Source organism: Magnolia sinica, chromosome 18 (genome assembly GCF_029962835.1).
Source record: "Magnolia sinica isolate HGM2019 chromosome 18, MsV1, whole genome shotgun sequence".
In the NCBI taxonomy this organism is placed as follows: Eukaryota; Viridiplantae; Streptophyta; class Magnoliopsida; order Magnoliales; family Magnoliaceae; genus Magnolia; species Magnolia sinica.
In genome coordinates this window covers 4,267,608-4,289,506 of record NC_080590.1, presented here as the reverse complement: position 1 = coordinate 4,289,506, position 21,899 = coordinate 4,267,608, and the positions used below count along the sequence as shown (strand labels likewise).

Below are 21,899 nucleotides of genomic sequence, written 5' to 3'. Positions count from 1 at the left end.
ATCTAATACTTTTTAATACTGATCAACGGTGGATGCCCACCTCTTCGTGTGGTGTGGCCCACCTGATCTCTTGATCTGCCTTGGCTCATGTCGTAAAAGGACATGGAAAAATGAATAGACGGCGACGATAAAACAAATACATGGTGGGCCCGCAAAGCTTTTCCACGTTTACGCAGTACAGACGTACCCACGAAGCTTTTCCACGTTTACACAGTACAGACGTAGTAGGTGGTGTGTTTACACTACGCAATCCGAGTCCCGAACGGAACACCGGCCCTCTTGAAAAGAAATATCTGAACTCAATTTTCTTCACGTCTAGCAACGACTTCTCTCATCTCCAGAATAAGAATAATAAAAAAAACGGCCTTTGCCGACAATAGCCCTTAGGGTTCCGTCGATTTTCCGGTCGATTTTCGGTCGCAGCAGCGTCTTATCTGCCTATCCTACTGTCGATCTGCGATTTCTGCAAAAGGATCTTCGATGTCGGTTAGTATGGATTATCGGCTCCGACCCCCCAATCTTTTACCCGAAATTAGAGGTTTCAGGGTTTTGGAATGTGTTTTTTCCGATGATTTGAAGTAGATTGCCTGCCTATCATAGAATCGCTTGAGGAAAAAAAATCCTTTTTTTTTTTTTTTGACATTTCGATGGTTACAGACTCCGAACCTGTATCTGGAGCGATGCTTGGTTTTGTATGAGGGAGAATGATTAAGTACTATTGTTATTGGAACGAAATTGAGGGGATTTTGTTATGGATTGTATGAAGAAATGCGTAGATCTGTCGCAGTCGTTGAATCCTTTTGCTTTGTTTTGTTTTTTTTTTTTTTGTTTTTTTTTTTACTGCGAAACATGCAAGTTGCATGCTTTATTACAAATTATCTGTTTTTAATTACATAGGGCGAGTTATCTGTGCCTTTCATGTCAAAGATTTTGTCGCCTGTTTTTTTTTTTTCCAGAGTGGAGAACCAATCAATTGATGCGATTTTAATATATAAAAGGTAGTGGCTAACTCAGCTCACCTTTCTGCACCTAATCCACGTTCGGATGACAGCATTCTAATCCAAGCCATCAAAATGAAATCAGCTAAATATTTGTGGAGACTACCTGATTTTATGGAGGAGGTTCCTAAGAACCAGGCTCTTGGGCTGCAACTTGGGTCCGGGTCAATCCGAATGACCCAACTTGATTTTGGACCAGGTTTGGTCAGGTTGTCAGGGTCCTCGGGTCAGGTTAGGGTTGGAAACTGCTAACCTGATTTGCAATTGGGTTTGGTTCGGGTTGAGCAAATATGGGTCGGGCACATGTATTGCAGTCAGGTTGGGTCAATATATGGGAATTTGGGTTGGGTTCAGATTGAACACCTCAAGTTGGAATTTGGGTCGGTTGGGTCCCATTGAGGTCGGGTCAAACTCGGGCGTACCCTCAACCCAACTCACCTGAGTTGCACCTCTACTAGTAATGCAAACCCCGAAAGGAGAAGCAAATATATCAAAGAAAAGAAGGACGAGATTTTGGGAAAGGACCCAACAGTCATTTAACCAAATGCTAGATACTGTGAATGCAAGACTAAGCAAGCTCAATAGTCCTCTAGTCTTAAACTAGACATCACTTCCCCCCTTCAACAATTACTGTAGAGAAAACAAGAGAATTTTCATAAAAAGAGAATATCATTCAACAATCTTATTCCATAGACTTAAGCCTTATTTATAATCAGTCCTTACAATCTACAATAAAATTTATGGAATCTAAAAATAGAATTCCTAGCTAGCAAAGATATGAAAAATAGGAAACTACCTAGATAAGCAACCATTTAAATAAGAAACTACTCATATGAAAATTTTAAGATTACCCCTGTCTTAATATAAAGACATCAAAGGAAATTACATAATGTGGAGATTTAAAAGAAATGGAAAGTAAAGATATTCTCTAATGTAGAGATTTGCCTAAAAATGGAAACTTGGCCTTTTCTTGTGCACGCATGTGGAGCGTGCTCGTGTTAGATGTAGGGCGTTTATTCATCAATTCCACGTGGCTTCGAAAAAAACTCGTCATTGAGTTTAAATTAATAGTCATAGACTCATAATCTCCTGCGAAGATCCTTGCTTGTGGTGCATCTTCTTTGGCTTCGTTGGCAGTTGATGGTGGAGAACTACACGCCTGATGTGTGGCTTGTTCATAATACGATGTCGAAACATGCGCCTTCTTTTCTTTGGTTCTTGTTGGTCATTTATGTTCTAAATGTTGACTATCCCCTTTGTCACAGTTAGCTTTCGATCTATGAGCCTTGATTGAAATTGAGATGGCATTATGGTGATCGTGAAAGTATCCATCTATTCGACCATCAGATCGTGCATATCTGTTAAACCTTCAATCTCTTCAATTGGGTCATATATTAGCTGATCTTTTGGCTTGACTTGAACTTCCTTCAATCTGGCCATTGATCCATCCCCATCCATGGATAAATCAAGCAATCCAAAGGAGGAATCCTCTTGGGTCACCACACTATCTACAACCACGTCATCTCTTCGAAGTCCAAATAAAATAGATTGAAACCCAAAGCATTTTCCCTATTCAATTAAGGGCTCAAAGCAAGCTCTCACCACCTACTTGAGTTCCTTGAATTCTTTTGCAATATCTTCCCTGAATGCTCAAATCTCCTTCATAACTTCCTGCAAATTTTCTTCCTATGTCTCTTAATATTCTTGGGCATCATTGACATTTCCATGCAATGGGATGCTTTTGAGTAGCCAATATGCGGTTGTCGTTGCACATAACATCTGGAAGGCCATTGAAAAAATTTCTAGAAGACCCATATGAAGATGGGTGAGACTCAGGACAATAGGGGTGATGATCATGATAGTCAGAATGAGTCCGATAGGAGTAATGTGATAGATATGGACGGGTGGGAAAGTTTGGATGGGGATAATTGTACGAGGTGTATGAACACATCCCTATCCACGACATCTCCAAACAAAAACATGGGTTGAACTATAGGCTTGGATGCCAGATTTCAAGTTATGAAGGTTATGGGGTTTGCAATTTTTATTTTTTATTTTTTATTTTTGGGGGGGGGGGAAGAGAAAGGACAAGGAATTGATGGGTTGGAATAGGATTGGCATATTTTTTTTTTTTTTTTTTTTTTTTTTTTTTTTTTTTTTTTTTTTCTGGGTATAGTAAGGGTTCAAAGGGTATGCGGGAAAAAGAAAGGAAAAGATATAGTCTAGGGATTGGTGATTTTGGAAAGGGAAATAAAAGAAAATGGAAGATGAAAGATTGAGGAAGGGGAAAGATGAAAGGGTATGATTGAGATGAAAAAATTGCCTTCTTTAAGTTTTCCAAGAGCAAAACTTGCTTTGATACCAATTAATGCAAACCCTGAAAGGGGAAACAAATAAATCATAGAAAAGAAGAAAGAGATTGTGGGAAAGGACCCAACAATCCTCTAATCAAATGCTGGAGTGCGAATGCAAGACTCTGAGCAAGCTCAACAGTCCTCTATTCTTAAACCAGAGATCACTTCCCCCACTTCAACAACTACCGTAGAGAAAATAAGAGGATTTTCACAAAAAAAGGAGAATATCATTCAACTGTCTTATTCCATAGGCTTAGTGGTCGTTTGGATACCTGTAAAGTCACTATGTTGTAATCCGATTACAGGTAATCTGATTACAAGTGTAAAGTGTTTACGTGCGGTCCTATTTGGCTTTAAGTTGTAATATGATTACAGGGAAACATTTGCCTATGTTTGAATAACTTGAAATCTATTTACAGCCTGTAATTAGGTACTCACTCACAACAGAGCTTGGAGTGGTAAATCCTTTAAAAATAATCAAATGACATGTAAAGTTTTTATTTAAGATAGATCATTGGGAAAAGCCCAACTCAATAAAGCCTGTGGCCAATTTTTACGGTAAAAAAATCATTTAGTGGGCCACAGAAGTGGGCCCACTAATTCAAACACGACACTAAGGTTTGATAACATCCCAACGTATGATAAGTTTCAACCCTAGCAGCAGTAACAGAGAGAGAGAGAGAGAGAGAGAGAGAGAGAGAGAGAGAGAGAGAGAGAGAGAGGTTCTTCTTTTTTTTCTTCTTCTTCTTCATATTCTTCTTTCCTCTTTCGTTTTGGGTCCTTGTATCCGTTGGAAGATGATTCGCAACTCTCTTTGCTTTGAAAATTATCAAAAATTATAGATGTTGCTTGAAATCCCTTTACCTGTAATATGAAATACAACTTTTTCTCATGTTTCAGATTACATCCTGCAATTTGATTACAGCCAAATATACCCATCCAAACAACCCCTCTACTTTGATTACCTGTAAACAAATTCCTACTTAAGGACTTTACATGCATCCAAACGACCCCCTAAGCTTTTATTTATAATCAGTCCTTGCAATCTGCAATAAAATCTATGGAATCTAGAAATAGAATTCCTAGCTAGCAAAGATGATGGGGACATCACGCGCACACGCGCACTTACGCCGCCTCTCCTACGCACGTACGTACGTAGAAGGAGGACCCCACCATCGATTTGGCTCGATGACGACGTCCAGGGAGGGCCTCCTAACTAGAAGTCAAGTTTTGGTTCAGAAAAGTGGCCCGATAGTCAAGAAAAGCCCACCATGGGATCTCATGATCGTAGCCCACTCGTCGGATTGGTTTTATATTTTAGGTTTTGCTTATTTTTATTATTTAGAACATCGTGAACGCTTTAGATTTCCTTGTTTGGTTTTTATTTTAGTTTACTTCATCGCCAAGTAATAGGTGTCGCACATGGTGCGAGTTTTTGGGTATAGGGTTCTCCCTATAAATAGGCACCCCCTTGTAGTTCTTTTCATTCATTAAAGATTAATAAAATTCTACGTTTTCCTACTCTCTGAGTTGTGAAGCTTAATTGGGTGCGAAGCCCTCCCTTCATCGAAGGGTTAACTATCGTGATGCGAAGCCACATCTATCCCAATTCGCCCCCAACTATCGCCATCTCTACTACCCATCTTCTACCATCCCTTCTTCTCATCTCACCCCATCATCTGCACTTCGAATCAATCATCTATTGCAGCAATTCTCCTCTCCACATCAGAATTTCAGAATCTGGCCCTACAAGAGGGCTGAAACTTCGACGGAGCACCACGCACAAACCGTACATCGGATCGAGCTGAGATTTGGAGGTTTTGGAGTCCATCCCTAGCCAACCAGGGCCAAGGTGGCCTTTTTCTGAATAGTGGGCGTGCGGCCGTGATCACACGCACGTGCGTCTGGGCCATTGTTGTTGTCCACGCGTGCGATACTTCTCTGGTTCGTCTCTCTCCTCTCTTTCACTCTGTTTTCACCCAAAATCCCTAAACTTAACCCTAAATTACTCAAATCCCCAAATTTATGCCCCTTTTCTTACCCTAGGGTTCCTTGATTTGAAATTGGTGAATCACTTGGATTAGGGACTGATTACTATGCATGTGTGGATGATTATTTCTTATCTTTGAGTATTGTTTGCTTCATAATTTTTATTGATCCAGCCCTATCATGTGTAGGCCTGGACCTGCATAGATTCCCCTTAATTGAATGTTTGGACTTTCATGTGGGATATGGAATTTGTGTAATTGTTTCTGAACTAACGTGATCTTAAGCCTGAAATCTCGCATATCATATTTAATTTTCATGTCCTGCATCAAATTTGGTATCAGAGCTAGGGTTCTTATAGGGGAATTCACCACATATTTAGGGTTTAGTTTGTTTGAGTCCTTCATGCATTCAGTCCATCATATATAGCTGAATTTTAGTAACAGTGTGTAGTCTCCTTCATATAGTCTCGTAGGGTCATTTAGTTTTTAGACGCATATAGTTGTCATAGCAGGTCCTTAGGTTGAGCAAGTCAGTGTATGCCCACACGTACGGGTCGCGGCTTCGGTTTGCACCCCACACTAAACATGGAACAATTGCAAGAGTCACTAAACAAGTTGTCCCAGAAGTTGGAGTTTATGATTAAGCGCTTGGAAATGGACCAATGCTTTGAGCAGCTTGATGAACGCATTGCCCGACTAAAGACCATCGCCAGGACAAACCCCACCATTGGGGTAGATGTTCAATCTCAGGCAGGTGGCCTGAAGGATAGACCAATGAATGAAGTTGGCCAAGGAATCAGTTATGGGCGTGCACCCGTGTACCCACCCCATGAGGGACATCAAGACCACTATTTTGAGGGGTACAACATGTGCAGCCTTGTGACTGGAGAGAGTGCACCAGATGTTAGTGTAGAGTTACCCACTGAGGTTATTTTGGTAGTGGATGAGTTTTGTGATGTTTGTCCTGATGATCTACCGGATGAGTCTCCTAGGAGGGATATAGAGCATACCAGAACATGGGACATCGTAATACCTACAACCGAGTTTACGTTGAATAATTTTGTCGATAGGTCAACAGGTCTAAGTCCTCGTGAAGTCGTTACTGATTATAAACCTAGGAAACTTATTGATCCTGTCCCTATGTCACTGTCCCATAGGCCGTCAGAGTCTGCAAAGTCCTTTGCGCATCACATTCATTCATGGCATCAAGAAATCAGGCAGAAGATTATGACTAATAATGAACATTGCACATTTTCTATAGACTAGTATAAATGTTTCAAAGGATTCAATATTGGGGACTCTGTGATGGTCTGCATCAGGCTCGAGCGGTATCCTTCGAGAGCCGTTCGTAAGTTACACGCATGTAGCGCTGGACCCGTCAAAATTATAAAACGAAACGGTCTCAATGTGTATGAGGTAGATCTTCCACCTTCCATGGGAATTAGTTTCACATCCGATGTGGAAGATTTAGTTACTTTTCAGGGGACCACTGATACTTTGTCCGGCCCTTCGCCCACCCATCCTGATTCTCCATATTTATCCCTTGAACCATGGCCCCTTCCCAACCCATTTTTCCAGCCTCTACCTTCTATATTTATTTTTTCTAACCTTTCTTCCCAGCCTCTACCTCTCATACCTACCCTTCCTGACCTATTTTTCCAGCCTCTACGTCCCATATCTACCCTTCCCGACCCATTTTTTCAGCCTTTACCTCCCATATCTGCCCTTCCCAACCCATTTTTCCAGCCTCTACGTCCCATACCTACCCGTCCTTACCCATGTTCCCAGCCTCTACCTCCCATACTTACCCGTCTCAACCCATCTTTCCAGCCTTTACCTCCTATACCTATCCTTCCCGACTCATTTTCCCAGCCTCTATCTCTCATGCCCAACCTTCACACACCCAAAAAGGAAATAGAGGATATCCTGGACCATCAGATAGTTTCAACGTCGAACGGCGGGTCTCAGAAGTACGTGGTTAAATGGAAGTCACGCCCAGCTTCAGACAGCACGTGGCTCATTGAGGAGGAGCTTCAGAGACTTGATCCTTACATCCTGGAGCAGTTCAGGAGTTTTATTTCGCCAGTGGCGAAATCTTTGCAGCCGGGGAGAATTGATGGGGACATCACGCGCACACGCGCACTCACGCCGCCTCTCCTACGCACGTACGTACGTAGAAGGAGGACCCCACCATCGATCTGGCTCGATGACGACGTCCAGGGAGGGCCTCCTAACTAGAAGTCAAGTTTTGATTCAGAAAAGTGGCCCGATAGTCAAGAAAAGCCCACCATGGGATCTCATGATCGTGGCCCACTCGTTGGATTGATTTTATATTTTAGGTTTTGCTTATTTTTATTATTTAGAATATCGTGAACGCTTTAAATTTCCTTGTTTGGTTTTTATTTTAGTTTCTTCATCGCCAAGTAATAGGTGTCGCACATGGTGCGAGTTTTTGGGTATAGGGTTCTCCCTATAAATAGGCACCCCTTTGTAGTTCTTTTCATTCATTAAAGATTAATAAAAATTCTACGTTTTCCTACTCTCTGAGTTGTGAAGCTTAATTGGGTGCGAAGCCCTCCCTTCATCGAATGGTTAACTACTGTGGTGCGAAGCCACATCTATCCCAATTCGCCCCCAACTATCGCCATCTCTACTACCCATCTTCTACCATCCCTTTTTCTCATCTCACCCCATCATCTACACTTCGAATCAATCATCTATTGCAGCAATTCTCCTCTCCACATCAGAATTTCAGAATCTGGCCCTTCAAGAGGGCTGAAACTTCGACGGAGCACCACGCACAAACCGTACATCGGATCGAGCTGAGATTTGGAGGTTTTGGAGTCCATCCCTAGCCAACCAGGGCCAAGGTGGCCTTTTTCTGAATAGTGGGCGTGCGGCCGTGATCACACGCACGTGCGTCTGGGCCATTGTTGTTGTCCACGCGTGCGATACTTCTCTGGTTCGTCTCTCTCCTCTCTTTCACTCTGTTTTCACCCAAAATTCCTAAACTTAACCCTAAATTACTCAAATCCCCAAATTTATGCCCCTTTTCTTACCCTAGGGTTCCTTGATTTGAAATTGGTGAATCACTTGGATTAGGGACTGATTACTATGCATGTGTGGATGATTATTTCTTATCTTTGAGTATCGTTTGCTTCATAATTTTTATTGATCCAGCCCTATCATGTGTAGGCCTGGACCTGCATAGATTCCCCTTAATTGAATGTTTGGACTTTCATGTGGGATATGGAATTTGTGTAATTGTTTCTGAACTAACGTGATCTTAAGCCTGAAATCTCGCATATCATATTTAATTTTCATGTCTTGCATCAAAAGATCTGAAAAATAGGAAACTAACTAGATTAGAAGCCGCTCCAATTATCCTCTTCTCATGTCCCTAAGGATGCTAATGGGGAAGTGGATATTTTTGGCTAAAAATGATGCCATGGCTCAGCTTTTTTGTTGTTGTGGATGCCTGTTCCTCAACTTAGGGGTGTCATTTTGCTTGCTCGTTTTTGGTTATGATTCTAGTTTTGTTTGTTGGGCTGGGTTAGGCTGTTTTTGTTGCTCCATTGATGTATTCCGATTTCCTTTTTAATAAAGCTGGTTATTCATCTAATAAAAAAAAGAGGAGAAGAAATCAGCTAAATATTTTGATTTAGGTCCATGTTCAAGACATCATGTTTGACATCCATCTAATATATAGATAATACTGGAAATATGACTCTACAGTCATGTCTCAATTAAGAAACTGCCTCTGCAATTCTGGATCCATGGATTCATAAGGAACGAAGCTCTGAATTTATCCACACTGAAAGCTGTTGTCAAAGCTTCTCCATTTGATGGAAAACGGAGAGAAACATAATGGTATCATGTTCATCAATGTCCGGTTTCTTCTCTACTACTTTGCGTTAAGGAGTATAGGTTATTGTAAGCTGACAAATTATCCCATGTTCTTCTCAAGGTTCCTTGTAAATTCAAATTCTTACTCCTATTTCAATCTCTTGCTTGTACTTGACTCTATGTGCGTGTGCATGCATGTTTTGTTTCGAGTTTCTGATTGTCTTTGTTTGCAAGCACTTGAACATAGTTAAAGAAGTTTTCAGTGAAAGTTGTATATGCATACTCAATTCTTAAGCTTTAGGAAACGTTGGTCGTCTACCTTACGAATCAAACAAGATTCGCTTGTTGCAAGCATCTCCTGCTTATATTTTCTAAATTCATCCATGGGGATATGTATTCCTTTGCTCATTCTTGTCCTAACTCAAGGTTTCATAAAAGGGTTTTGTGGCACACTTGTTTTTGGCGATGATGATAGAAAAAAAATATCAGAAAAATAAGTGAAAAGTGGGAAACACAAGAATTTATACCTTTTTATTGCCCTTTGGAAATTTACTTAATGGTGTTTTAGACCATTCTTTGGTAAGAATATTGTACGTCGGGCTAACTTGTTGAAAGCTGTGTAGCTAAGTTGAACCCCCTAAAATTGAATGATTATGATATATTAACTATCATCTTCATCTGTTCATGTATAGAGTATTAGACTATGGATTATGGAGACTAGGGAGTCACTACCATGGTTTTAAATATCATTTGACATGTCATTTTATCGTTCGGGTTGCTCTGGTAGGATACTTATCTTATTCATTAAAAGAGACATAAATTTTCTAATCAACGTAGGGGTGGCAGTGGGCAAGGTTTTGGCTTGGTCAGGCTAGGCCCAAGGCCCAAGGGCGTCATGGATCCAGCATAGTAGGTCTGAGGCCGAGCCAAAAAAATGGTTTGGCCCACACCCAACTCAGCCTGTCCAACCATTTTTTTAAAAGCAGTGCCGACGCAATAGAAGCTATCTGAAGCTGATGATGTCTCCTTCCAATGCTCTTCTTCCCCTTCTCTTCCAAAAAATTAGTGTGCCCTTTCCAGAAATATCAAAATCCTTAACCAACAAAATGCCTTTGTCAAACCCTAAAGTAACATTGATTAGAGCTGCAAAAAAACATCTGAAAAGGGCATGGGAAGAAAATCTAATTACCTTTTAACAAACAATGTTTCAATTGCCTTAAAAGCTGAATGAGAGCACTGGAGAAAGGTATTTCCGCTTGGAATGAGAAATGACATCTGAGCAAAGGGATTTTGGAAGTATTTGAAGATTCAATGGATCACACGCCTTGCAAAAGCGCCATAATCCAAGAAGATACACACAAGGATCCCATGATAGTTGATGGAATTGACAATGGGCGAATGGCGTGGCGAAGGAAGAGATGACTTACTCATTGGTCGAACTAGTGCATTCTACAGTGTATGTGAAAATTGAGATGGACATGTTGGTCCCATGCCAACAACAATCCAATATAAGATAAGGGAAATGCTACGTCTTTGATAGATATGTGGAGAGTACAAAGAAGAAAGACCCAATATGTGGAGAGTACAAAGAAGAAATTCCCGTGATTGGTTTATCATGGTAAAATCATAATGACGATACTGTTACATTACTTCAATGTCAAGTCAAAGAGAAAAATACACTGATGTACGTGTTCGGATATGAGATTTCCACTGCAATGCAATATAAGAATGATTACAAATTACAATTCCCCTATCCTATTACACTGTGTTTGACCACTGAATTGCATGTTTAAACAATCAATGTAGAATCATAATGATGCCGTTTTTACATACATTGCTAATGTAATTCGCAATCCATACATGCCCTAAATCATATCTTCCCAAAAGAACCAAAATATCTGGAGTATTGTTGTTTTACATCCAACCCCACAATGAAAGGGGGTCCATTTGATGGTGAAGAGTGGTGCAGATGCGTCAATACTTCACCCAGCTTTGAAAGAACTTATCCTCGAGTTGATAGTCGATAGCAATTTGTTGAATCAATCCGACTTTATATCTCGTCCTCAACCTCAACAACAATTGATAATGAAGGCTTACATTTCAAATCAACACCACTTGCATTGGATGACACCATAAATCACAGGAAGTCTTCTTTCTTCTTTGTACTATCCACATATCAAGTTAGGCCCTGACGACTTCCCTTTGGTGTTCTTCCAAGTGTTTTTTGGAGGTAGTGAAAGGCAACATGATGAGATTTATGGCGGAATTCTTTGAAGGAGGTAGGCTTTTGGCTAAGTTAGGGGTGCCCTTTATTGCTATCATTTCGAAGGTGATGGGCGCATAGCGTTTAAAGGATTTTAGACCAATTATCCTAATTGGGAGGCCTTATAAAATCTTGGTCGAAACTTTAGCAACCTGCTTCCAAGTAGTGTTGGCAGTGTCATTTCCAAAAGCCAGGGTGTGTTTATCGTGGGAAAACTAATTTTAAGCAGTGCACTTATAACTCATGAGTGTGTTGATTCTCGATTTAAGGAAAGATGGGAAGGCATCATGTGCAAGTTGGATATAGAAAAGGCTTACGACCAATTTGAATGGAACTTCCTCAATTACTCGTTGAGGCGTTTATGTTGCAGTTTGCAATGGAGAGGGTGGATGAGGGAATTTTTTTATATTCGGCCGGGTTCTTGGTTTTGGTATATGATTCCCCTACAGGCTTTTCCAAAAGCTCGAGGGGCATTTGTTAGGGTGATTCGCTCTCCCCCTTCCTATTTCTATTGGTAGTGGTGGTTGAAGCCTGGGGTAGAATGCTGGAAAAGTCTTATTCAAGGGCTTGGGGTTGGGAGGACTAGCCATCTGATATCCCATCTTCAGTCCATATATGAGTAAGATACCATCCAAATTGTTTAGGCTAATACATATCTGGTGGATAAGTTGAGAATGATAGTAAGATGCTTTGAAGTGGTGTTGAGCTTGAAGGTTAACATAGGCAAGAGTGAAATGTTGGGGATTCAAAAGCCGAAGGATGAGGTCGTGTGGATGGTAGAAATCTTTGGGAATAGTGCAGGTTCTTTTCCCTCCACTTACCTCGGTCTTCCCCTCCACATCAGTAAACTTGTAAAACATCTTTGAGATAGTTGTGGAAATGTTCGAAAGGAATTATTAAGATGGAAGATCTGGTACTTATCAATGGGCGACCTACTAACTTTCATTGAAGTGACGTTATCAAATATGCTTCTGTATTTCATGTCTCTTTTTAGGTGTCCAAAATCGGTTTTGGTCAGGTTAGATAAGTTGAGATGGGATTTGTTGTGGCAGGGTTCGGAGGGCAAGGAAAAATTCCACCTCCTGGGTCCAATTTTTTTTTTTTTTTTTTTTTGGGGGTGTATACTTAATTTGGGACAGAAGATGACTCTTTGTGGAGAGAGATTATAGAAAAGTATGGATGTGAGGATGGAGGATGGGTAGGTTAGGGATTCCTTTCTTCATAGGGTGTCAGTGATTTGGAAGGGGTTTTGAGCTTAAAGTCAAAACTTGAGGGGATCGGCTTCTCCCTCGGCGATGGGGAAAAAATGATTTTGGGAGGAAGTGTGGGTATGTGAGACCTGCCACCAAGGTTAGCTCACTTCTCTTTAGATGGCCGTAATATGGTATCTAGATGCTTCTCCTTTTCTGAAGTTGTGGTGGTACGGACACCCCCCTGCCATAGGAATTTGTATGATGAGGAAGTGGAAGAGTTTGTGGAGCTCTAACGTTATCTCCAATATTGCTCTTCATTTGTGGGGGACCATGATAGGTGAATATGGTTGAAAGAGAAGTTGGGCTGCTTCTCAGTCAAGTCCTTTTATGACATGCTTCAATCCCCTGTAGGGGGAGGAAGAAGGGAACCTATGTCACACGTGTGGCATTAACACATACAGGCTATCGATAACCTTGAAAAAAGGGCAATGGTGATTCCCAACGTGAGCATGATGTGCATGGTTAACGCCGAGTTTTGTATATATTTGCATTGCCTGTTTGCTCACAAGCCATTTAGTAGTCTCTTCAGAATGTTCAATGTGCCGTGGGTGATGCCAGAATCAATAGGCGATTTATTTATGGCTAGGCATGAAGTTGGGCTTAGGAAGCAAGAAAGAATTATTTGGAGGTTGGTCTGTGGTGGAGGGCTTGGGTGATGCTCTTTGTAGTGGAATTGGCCTCTTTTATTAATTCTCTAAAGGATTTTAATTGTTCCCTTTTATTTAGGCTGTAGTTTTGTGCGTCATTTTGGTGCTTGCCTTTAATAGAAGTATCGTTACTTTAAAAAAATGTCAATCTTTAGGATATTTGGTTCTTCTGGGAAGATAAGATTTAGAATATTTTTAGTAGTAGTCATTCCCTTTAGGATATGATTTAGATGTAAATTAGCAAAGTCTAGTTTCCAAAGATCTATTATCTTTTGTATTTGGCCTATATAAAGACCTCTGAGGCCATATGCATGAAGAATGTTGATGAATGATATATTTGAAATAAAACGAAGTGTGAATTTGGAGAAAATACTCTCTTGCAGAGGGAATAAACCCTGAAAATCAACCTCTTTGAATTGTGATTTGTGCAAAAGATCACTTTCATCTCCTTTTATTCTTTCACATCCTGTTATGTTACCATGCCTGGGCCAACAACTCATTACAACTCACATGCCTATCTCAAGCCAGCCCACGGACCTGAATAGCAGGTCTAAGCTTGGCTCAAGGCTGGGCTGGGTGGGCCGCCCAGCCATTGCCAGGCTTAATTCAACTTGCTCCAGTTGTCCATCTTGTCTTTGTCTATAAGATCAATCCAATTCTTTCTGCTTGGGTTTATTCATAGTCCCTTTGTTATTATTCTCTTGGGTAAAAATGTCCTACAGAGAATGTGCATAAATGATCTATGAGACCATTCATCTGTTTCATCATCATCTTATTATTGCTTTTTTTATCACTCGGAAGAAATGATGGAACTCAAAGTGCAAGGCATGGATGAGGACATCTGTGACCCACTCTTCTCTTCGAAACTATGGATCTGGAAGATTGTCTTCTGTAAAGAGAGAATGGGCATTTACCCGAGCAAACAATCCAGCATCATTTCATTATCTTATGTTATTTCATCACGTATATAAAATAAGATGCCCATTCACAAGCATTTTCAATCAATTATACTCAATGCATGCATATTGATCAACTGTGTGCAAAATTGGTCAGAAAGCTCCTTTACATGATTCCTGAGAGACAAGTGGGAATAGAGAGAAAAACAAGCTTATGCCAAGGTATGGAAGATGGATCTTTTATTCTGGGGTTCACTTCCATTCACTCAGGAATCTACCACTGTCAGGGACCTTGAGCTTTCTAGGATTGAATTGCTTTGTACTTTCACCTGTGAAACTAACAATTTCACAAGTTATCCTGGGTAAAAAATGAGAGTCCAGAGCTATGATGCCATATCAAGATGTTTTTGAATCTTATGCTTTACTATATCAGTTATGGTTAGTCAACTTCCTAGATATGCTTACCTAGAATGGTGATGCCAAGCATGGACTACTGGAATGGATGCATGATGCGGGGGCAACCTGTTTTCAGTAGGGGCCAAATTGCATGTTATGGTTTGGGCGATTGCTTCAAAAGTGATTAGCCATTTCCTTGATAGCTGGATGGATCTGTAAATTTGCGCTTTTCTTTTTGTATTTCTTTAGGCTTTGGCCTCTTAATAAAATTATTGCTGTTCATAGAAAAGAAAACCTTGTTTAACGGGATTGGTATTATTAGTCATGGAACTGTCAATCAAGTGTAGAGGTTGTTTCATTTACAAATAACTGTCTGAAATAGCTTCAGCAAGGCATGCATACACACACTTGTACTTTTAGGGCCTGTTCGGATTCATGGAGAGGAAAGGAAACATTATTTCCCATGAAAATCACTTTCCGTTGTTTGTCAAGACTTTCTTTATGGGAATTTGTGGGAAACACCATTTCCCATTTCTTTATTGGAAAATAAATGAATTTATTTTCCCACCTCTCCCCCTGAGAAAGGCATTTTCCTATGGAAGGAAAGTGGATTTCTCAAGTATTAAGCCCACATGTGCTACCATCTATCTTCAATTGCCTCACATGTGCCACATGTGTCAATCAATGTTTTATATGGCCAACATGGTATACAAAAATACAAAAAACGGTTACGTAACGGCTATAATGGCTATTACAGAAAAACTTCCTGTAGCAGCCACGTAATGGTCCTGAAATAGGTTTTTTCAAAAAAGTAAAATGCCCGTAATGGCCCGTATCATAATAGCCCGTATCATAACAGTAATGACAGTGGCTGTTACAGCCACCATTACCATTATGGAACACCTTGATAGCGAGTAGCATGTAGCATAGCGTTCACCCCTTCGAAGCATGAGGCATAAGCTACATAGTGTGTAGCTCATGCTACACGCTATTCCTATATTTTTAATCAAGCTTGCACTTAGTAGCACCAATTTCTTGATATTTTATACCAAATTAGACTGATTAATAATGGAATTTAACAAAATTTCATGATATTTGGTGCAACCAAATACAACTTAAAGCAATATGAAAGAGCAATGATTGGAAAGACTAACAAATTTTTATTGATAATAGAAAATTATAACAAATCATTGAAAACATTAATCGCTATTAATGTAATGAAATTAACTTGTAATATGAGCTACATTGTGTGTAGCGTGTGCAAATCAGCATTTAGCGTAGGCTACATGTGACTTAAGCTATTTTCATAAGCTACGTAGTGTTACATAACGTAGGCTACATGTGACTTAAGCTATTTTCATAAGCTATATAGTGTTACGTAGCGTAGGCTACATGCTACATAGCGTAGCTATTTAAAACACTAGTGTGAATGTGCCAAATGAGCCATTGTCCATGTTCCGTTATGCCCCACGTGCCACTATGCCACATGTGTGAATGTGCCACATGTGTCACCATCCATCTTCTCTTGTGCCCCACGTGTAAAGCCTCTCACATGTCAATGTGCCACATGTGACACCATCCATCTTCTCTTGCACCCCTCACATGCTAATGGGCCACATCTACCACCATTCTTCTTCTCTTGCGCCCCGCATGTGCCATCATCCATCTTCAATCGCTCCAAATATGCCATGTGCCAATGTTCATCAAGTGCTGCCAACAAGCTTCAGGTGCCCATGTGTCAAATGTGCCAATGCATGTCTTGTGCCACTTGTACTACCATACAGCTTCAAGCACCTCACGTGGACCATGTGTGCCACAATTCAACTGCAAGCACCCACATAAGTCGCGCATGCCATATGTTCCATTATCCATTTTCAAGCATCCCACATGTGCCACATGCTAATTTGGTGCATAGTGAGTACCTAGAATTTTTGTTTGTTTGTTTATTTTGCCAAGCAACAAATTTGAAAATAAATCCTAAATTTCTAGGAAAATCTTGTTGAGAGATGAACAAGGGAAAAATGTTTTGTTTCCCACAGTTTCCTGGAAATAAGATTTCCCAACTCCTAAGAAACACTATTTCCTTTCATATGCTTTTCATGAATACAAACAGGTTTTTATTTTTTATTTTATAAATTCTTTTCTTTCCCTTTTCTTTTGAAGGATGAATCCAAGCAGGCTCTTAGAAACTTTGGGATCCTATTGTTTGTCACCATGGACTCCAGTATCTTATGAGGATTACTATGTGATCATTGTTTCTTAATTTATGCTGAGTCTGGCGTCACAGCAAGATTAATGCAGGATTTGTGGGATTCCACTCTTTCTAGGATTTCCAAAAATCTTGAAGCGATACTAATGTGGATACGAAAGAGCTGTCTTTCCTATAATGGCACAAAAAAAAGCTCCATTTTGTGATTTTTGGAAATTCTACTAAGGATAGAAGTTTCAGATCAGAAATTATATTTCTTCACTCCTGAAACAACTGTGTGCTGACACAGAATTAACAAAGTTGAATCATGATTACTCTTGACAGATTTCCAACTTATTTCTCATGCTCATTATTCAATTTGAAAAATGATTAAAATGAATCCCTTGTTTCCTAGTCACTCAACACAACATACTCCGTCCACACCTCATCTTATTTCTATTTCAATGCAGATTAGAACCGTGAAGGTCAGCAATGTTTCATTAGGTGCAACTGAGCAAGACATCAAGGAGTTCTTTTCTTTTTCTGGCGACATTGAATGTGTCGAAATGCAAAGGTCAGTTATATCTGGTGATTCCCTTTCTTTGATTTCTAAAATTTGTAGCTTTTATGAACTCAAGCTCAAGATTCACTTGTTGCAGTGGGAATGAGCGGTCTCAAATTGCATACGTGACCTTCAAGGATTCACAAGGGGCAGAGACTGCGCTACTTCTCTCGGTGCACTCAATTTCTCAAGACTAGTTTTAATTTGACTGAGTTATATGCAATTACTGCATTTTTCTGTTTTCTTATGAATTATGATATGTCTAGACTCCATTGGTTTATTTTTCAGGAATGATCTAAATGTGGGGCATTTGTCTGACCAGCATACCTTTTGAGTCTAACATATGTTATACCAGAAGTCAACTTAGTGTCTGTTGGGAATGAAATGAGGCACCGTATGAGTGCTCTGTAACCAAAGGGAGTAACAACTTCCAATCAAGTCTGAATGAGTCATGTTGGTTTCAGTCAATTTATACCCAAAACTGGCGATTGTAACCATTATAATAAGAATACAATGCATAGCTCTGGTTATGGTTAGGTAATGAGAGTTGCTTTAAGGGCCTGTTGGATGGGGTGGCTCCAATCCCCGATCGAATTAGATAGCCTTCTGTCCTGTTTGTTTCATAACTGCACCCCACCCTTTAACACCCCTCCAGTTCCCGTCCAGGACATTTATGAGAGAAGCCAAACAGTTACTTTTTTGGCTTCAACTCCCTATTGCATAAACAATCTGAAAAGGTTGGGGTTCTCCCTCAATAAGAAAAGGGTAAAATTTACTCGGAAATAGATAATGATTATTTACTTTTGTAATTCCAGGCGGTGTTCCCAACGTGACATTGACAGCACCTATTCCGTCTCTGAACCCATGGTGGAACACAAAAAAATCTGTGGGGCCCACCGTGATGTATGTGACTAATCCACTTCGTCCATCCCTTCCGCAAGCTCATTTTAGAACATGAACTGAAAAATGAGGCAGATTCAAAGCTTAAATGGACCACACCGGTGGAAACAGTGTAATTTGAACGCCTACTGTTGAAAACTTGTTGGGGGCTCCAGAAGTTTTGGATCAAGCTGATATTGGTGTTTTCCCTTTATCCATGTCTCCCTGACCTTATGACCAGGTTAGATGATGAACAAACATCAATGTGTGCCCTAAGAAGGAAACAACTTTCAACGGCGGATGTCTTTTGGATCACTGTTTCCTGTGGTGTGGTCCACTTGAACTTCAGATCTGCCTCATTTTTTGCTCATGCCCCAAAATGTTCTCGTAAAACGGATGGACAGCGTGGATAAGTCGCATACATCACGGTGGGGCCTACAAATTTAAGTCGCCCCTTTTCGGACTGACTTTCGAGGCAGAAATCCTCAGTGATCTCTGGATCTTGGCAAACACACATAGAAGGTAATAATGACTTATTTCCTTGTATTTACAGGGAATTTGAAAAATCAAACACCCCCTTAATTGCAACTCTTTAAGGAATTATTCCAATCACATCATATGGTTAGTATTGGGGGATGAAAAAATTGGCCTCATCTAACCATTTCTTGGACATAATATCAAATTGGGCATTGTCCCATATTTTCAAATGCACCACTGGTTCTTGTCTTAACCCGTTCTGTACCATGGTCCTTTTCTGAAGATTTTGCCATATTGTGTCTTTGTTTGTGGCAAGTGAGGGCAGAGTTTTCGTTGTTGAATGCCAATAAAACGCCTTTTAGATCGCTGAAGAGCAGGGTTTCCCATCTGGCTATTCACAAACTACTGATTCATTGTCTTATTTTTCTTTTTCCAATTTCTTTATTTCTGACAATTGATATTTTTTGGTGGTGCAGGGCGCAACAATAGTTGATCTGTCTGTGACCATAGCACCAGCTCGAGATTACCAGTTGCCGCCTGCTGCTTCAGCTCCACCCGCTGTAGATCCCAAAGCATATTTAATCTCATCCCTTTCCATTCTTCTCCTCTTTAGCTTCAAAATCATTTTAACACGACTGTTTCTCAATCACCTCAGGCAATGGAAAGCAAGGCTGCAGGCGGAGCCGAGTCTGCTGTCCAGAAGGCTGAGGATGTTGTCAGCAGCATGCTTGCCAAGGGCTTTATCCTCGGCAAAGATGCTGTGAACAAAGCCAAAGCTTTCGACGAGAAGCACCAGTTCACATCCACTGCCACTGCTAAGGTTGCCTCCCTGGACAAGAAGATAGGGCTCTCTGAGAAGATAAGCATCGGCACGTCGGTTGTCAATGATAAGGTCCGGGAAATGGATAACAAGTTCCAGGTCTCTGAGAAGACTAAATCAGCCTTTGCGGCTGCTGAGGAGAAGGTCAGTAGTGCAGGGTCCGCCATCCTTAAAAACAGGTACGTATTCACGGGGGCCTCATGGGTCGCGGGAGCCTTCAGCAAGGTTGCCAAGGCAGCCAACGATGTGGGATCAAAGACGAAGGAGAAGGTTGTCATGGCCGAGGAAGAGCATAAGAGAGACACACCAGATGATTACATGCCTCTTCATGCAACTGAGTCTCTTCACTCAACTGAGTCTCCCAGAGTTGCATCAGGCGAGCATTCGTCCAAGCCCCCACCTGCACAAGGCCTGATCCTCTGACCAGGTAAGTTTTTGTTAATATTTACATACAGGCCTGTCATGGATTCGTTGTGCCGCTTTTTATCTGCTTTATTCTTTTAGTTTGGAAGGGATACTGTGAAACAGGCCTGCCCTCCCTACTGGTTGGATAAAATGGTTATTGCTCACTTGACTCTCGTTACTTGATTATCAGCTGAACATTAGCAAGTGTATGCATGTCCGCTTGATTTATGCCCGTCTGTCTCATGGATTTATTAAGATTCACCCGAGTTAAAATCATATGCTTTTCCGAATCCAAATCCAAATTCGTATGTTGTGATACAAGCTCATGTCATGCAATGCAACTTTCAGCATTTATTTGGATGCAGTAGGAAAACTGAATTGCATTTGTTAGCCTATCGAAGTGGGAATAATAAGGTTTTTGATTGCCTTAGTATTTCTGTTCAGCATCGGTAACTAACTTTCAAGTTGATCTTGAATTTTTACTGAACCATCTTCTTTTTCTTCTTCTTCTTCTTATATTTTTTTTCTTTTACTTCCTACTATAACTTCACATTTTTTGTCATTCAAGTTGGACCTACTTGAGTAGCAGACCATCGTTGATTTTGGTGCATGGCATGCCCTGAATGTAGCCTACTTGATGATTTGCCTGGATCTCGTCTTCACGGATACACTTCTCACATATGTTCCGCACCTTGACGGGGTGGCTGCTCACTGCACGACTCAATGCGAAAATGCCTCTCTTTCAAAAATGTCTTTTCCAATCACCATTGTTCATACGTACAGTTGAGGTGATTGGAGCTTATCCATTGGACCCCAGGTCCCCACGGGATCAGTCAGGCAGAAGCTGTATCGGTCCATCAATGCTGTCGGTGGTTACTGAAAAGAAAAGATTAAAAAAAAAAGAAATTAAATAAAACAAATATTGGACTGATAATGCTGCACGGTTAGCCACTGCAAGAAAGAAAAAAAAAGAAGATAAATAGTGGGCCAAGGTCGGTATAACTTTGATGGTGATGCATCCCCGGAAGGCTAGTACTGATCTAGATTGTTCATTAGCTCCAACTCAGATTTCGTGTGGTACCATGCAGACGTCTCACCTATTCGACAAATAGTTGGCGTTTGATCAATGGAAGGTCATGACCCTTTACAGAAAGGGCGTGCTTTGGTGGTACCTGTGCCAACCTAAGAGCAGACGTAGAGCCAAACAGCCTATATATTGTCTATACATACGCGTGCGTGTGTTAGGGCCCATCATGGATTGCTTATTATTATTATTAATTTGATAAATTGATTATGATTCTAAAGAATCACTTTTATTGGGCAAGTGTAACCATCTCATCCATGGCTTGGAAAAAGCATGGCTATAAAAATAAATCAAGATGGAGGATGGAGTGGACCATCTGATCAGTGCCATTTTTTGCATGGTAGCCCATAAATGTGTTGTTGACTTAATGGACAGTTCAGATCAATCAATTGTACTGTCCAAGTGAATCAATGCAAGCAGGAGCGCTATATTTTATAATGCTCTGAGAGCACTGGAGCATTTCAATTTAGATTATTGCTCATAAAGATTGTTATTAAACCGTTCCCTTAAAACAAAACCCCTATATTAATGTGGATATCCATCATGAATTTTTAAATTGAGATATCCTGAGCAGTATCCACGCTTGATGCTCATACATGGCCATGTAAGCAGGCATCTAGAGTGTTCAACTGATGGGCCATGTAAGCAGGCATCTAGAGTGTCCAACTGATGGGCCACGTGCCATCAGGTCAGTGGTCTGGAGGTCCAAGGGGACCAAGCCTTTAAATGACATGTGAGACGCCCAATCGTTGATCTCAACCGTTCATTCATTCATACTACTAGGACAAGCCACATTACAAAACTGACGTCAATCAGATTATCGTAAACATCTGATCAATAGCA

The 21,899-nt window shown here is 40.6% G+C and overlaps 1 protein-coding gene across 3 annotated transcripts; it reads left to right on the top strand.

The window, feature by feature from the left end:
- Window positions 1-297: 297 nt before the first annotated feature.
- On the top strand, window positions 298-20,198 carry LOC131233934 (binding partner of ACD11 1). Of its 3 annotated transcripts, none has more exons than XM_058230804.1 (5): window positions 298-486; window positions 17,300-17,403; window positions 17,489-17,564; window positions 19,224-19,307; window positions 19,403-20,198. In XM_058230804.1, the coding sequence occupies exons 1-5, from the start codon at window positions 481-483 to the stop codon at window positions 19,988-19,990; spliced, it is 858 nt and encodes a 285-aa protein (XP_058086787.1). In that variant the 5' UTR covers window positions 298-480; the 3' UTR covers window positions 19,991-20,198. The 3 variants fall into 3 exon arrangements, with proteins under 3 accessions (XP_058086787.1, XP_058086789.1, XP_058086788.1); XM_058230806.1 differs by lacking the exon at window positions 298-486 and adding an exon at window positions 14,444-14,467; XM_058230805.1 differs by lacking the exon at window positions 298-486 and having other exon boundaries at window positions 17,294-17,403.
- Window positions 20,199-21,899: the final 1,701 nt, after the last annotated feature.

Excerpts from the sequence above, each read along its gene's own strand:
- LOC131233934 (XM_058230804.1), top strand. Across the intron at positions 17,404-17,488 it reads GAATGTGTCGAAATGCAAAG|TGGGAATGAGCGGTCTCAAA; the intron begins GTCAGTTATATC and ends CACTTGTTGCAG. Across the intron at positions 17,565-19,223 it reads AGACTGCGCTACTTCTCTCG|GGCGCAACAATAGTTGATCT; the intron begins GTGCACTCAATT and ends TTGGTGGTGCAG.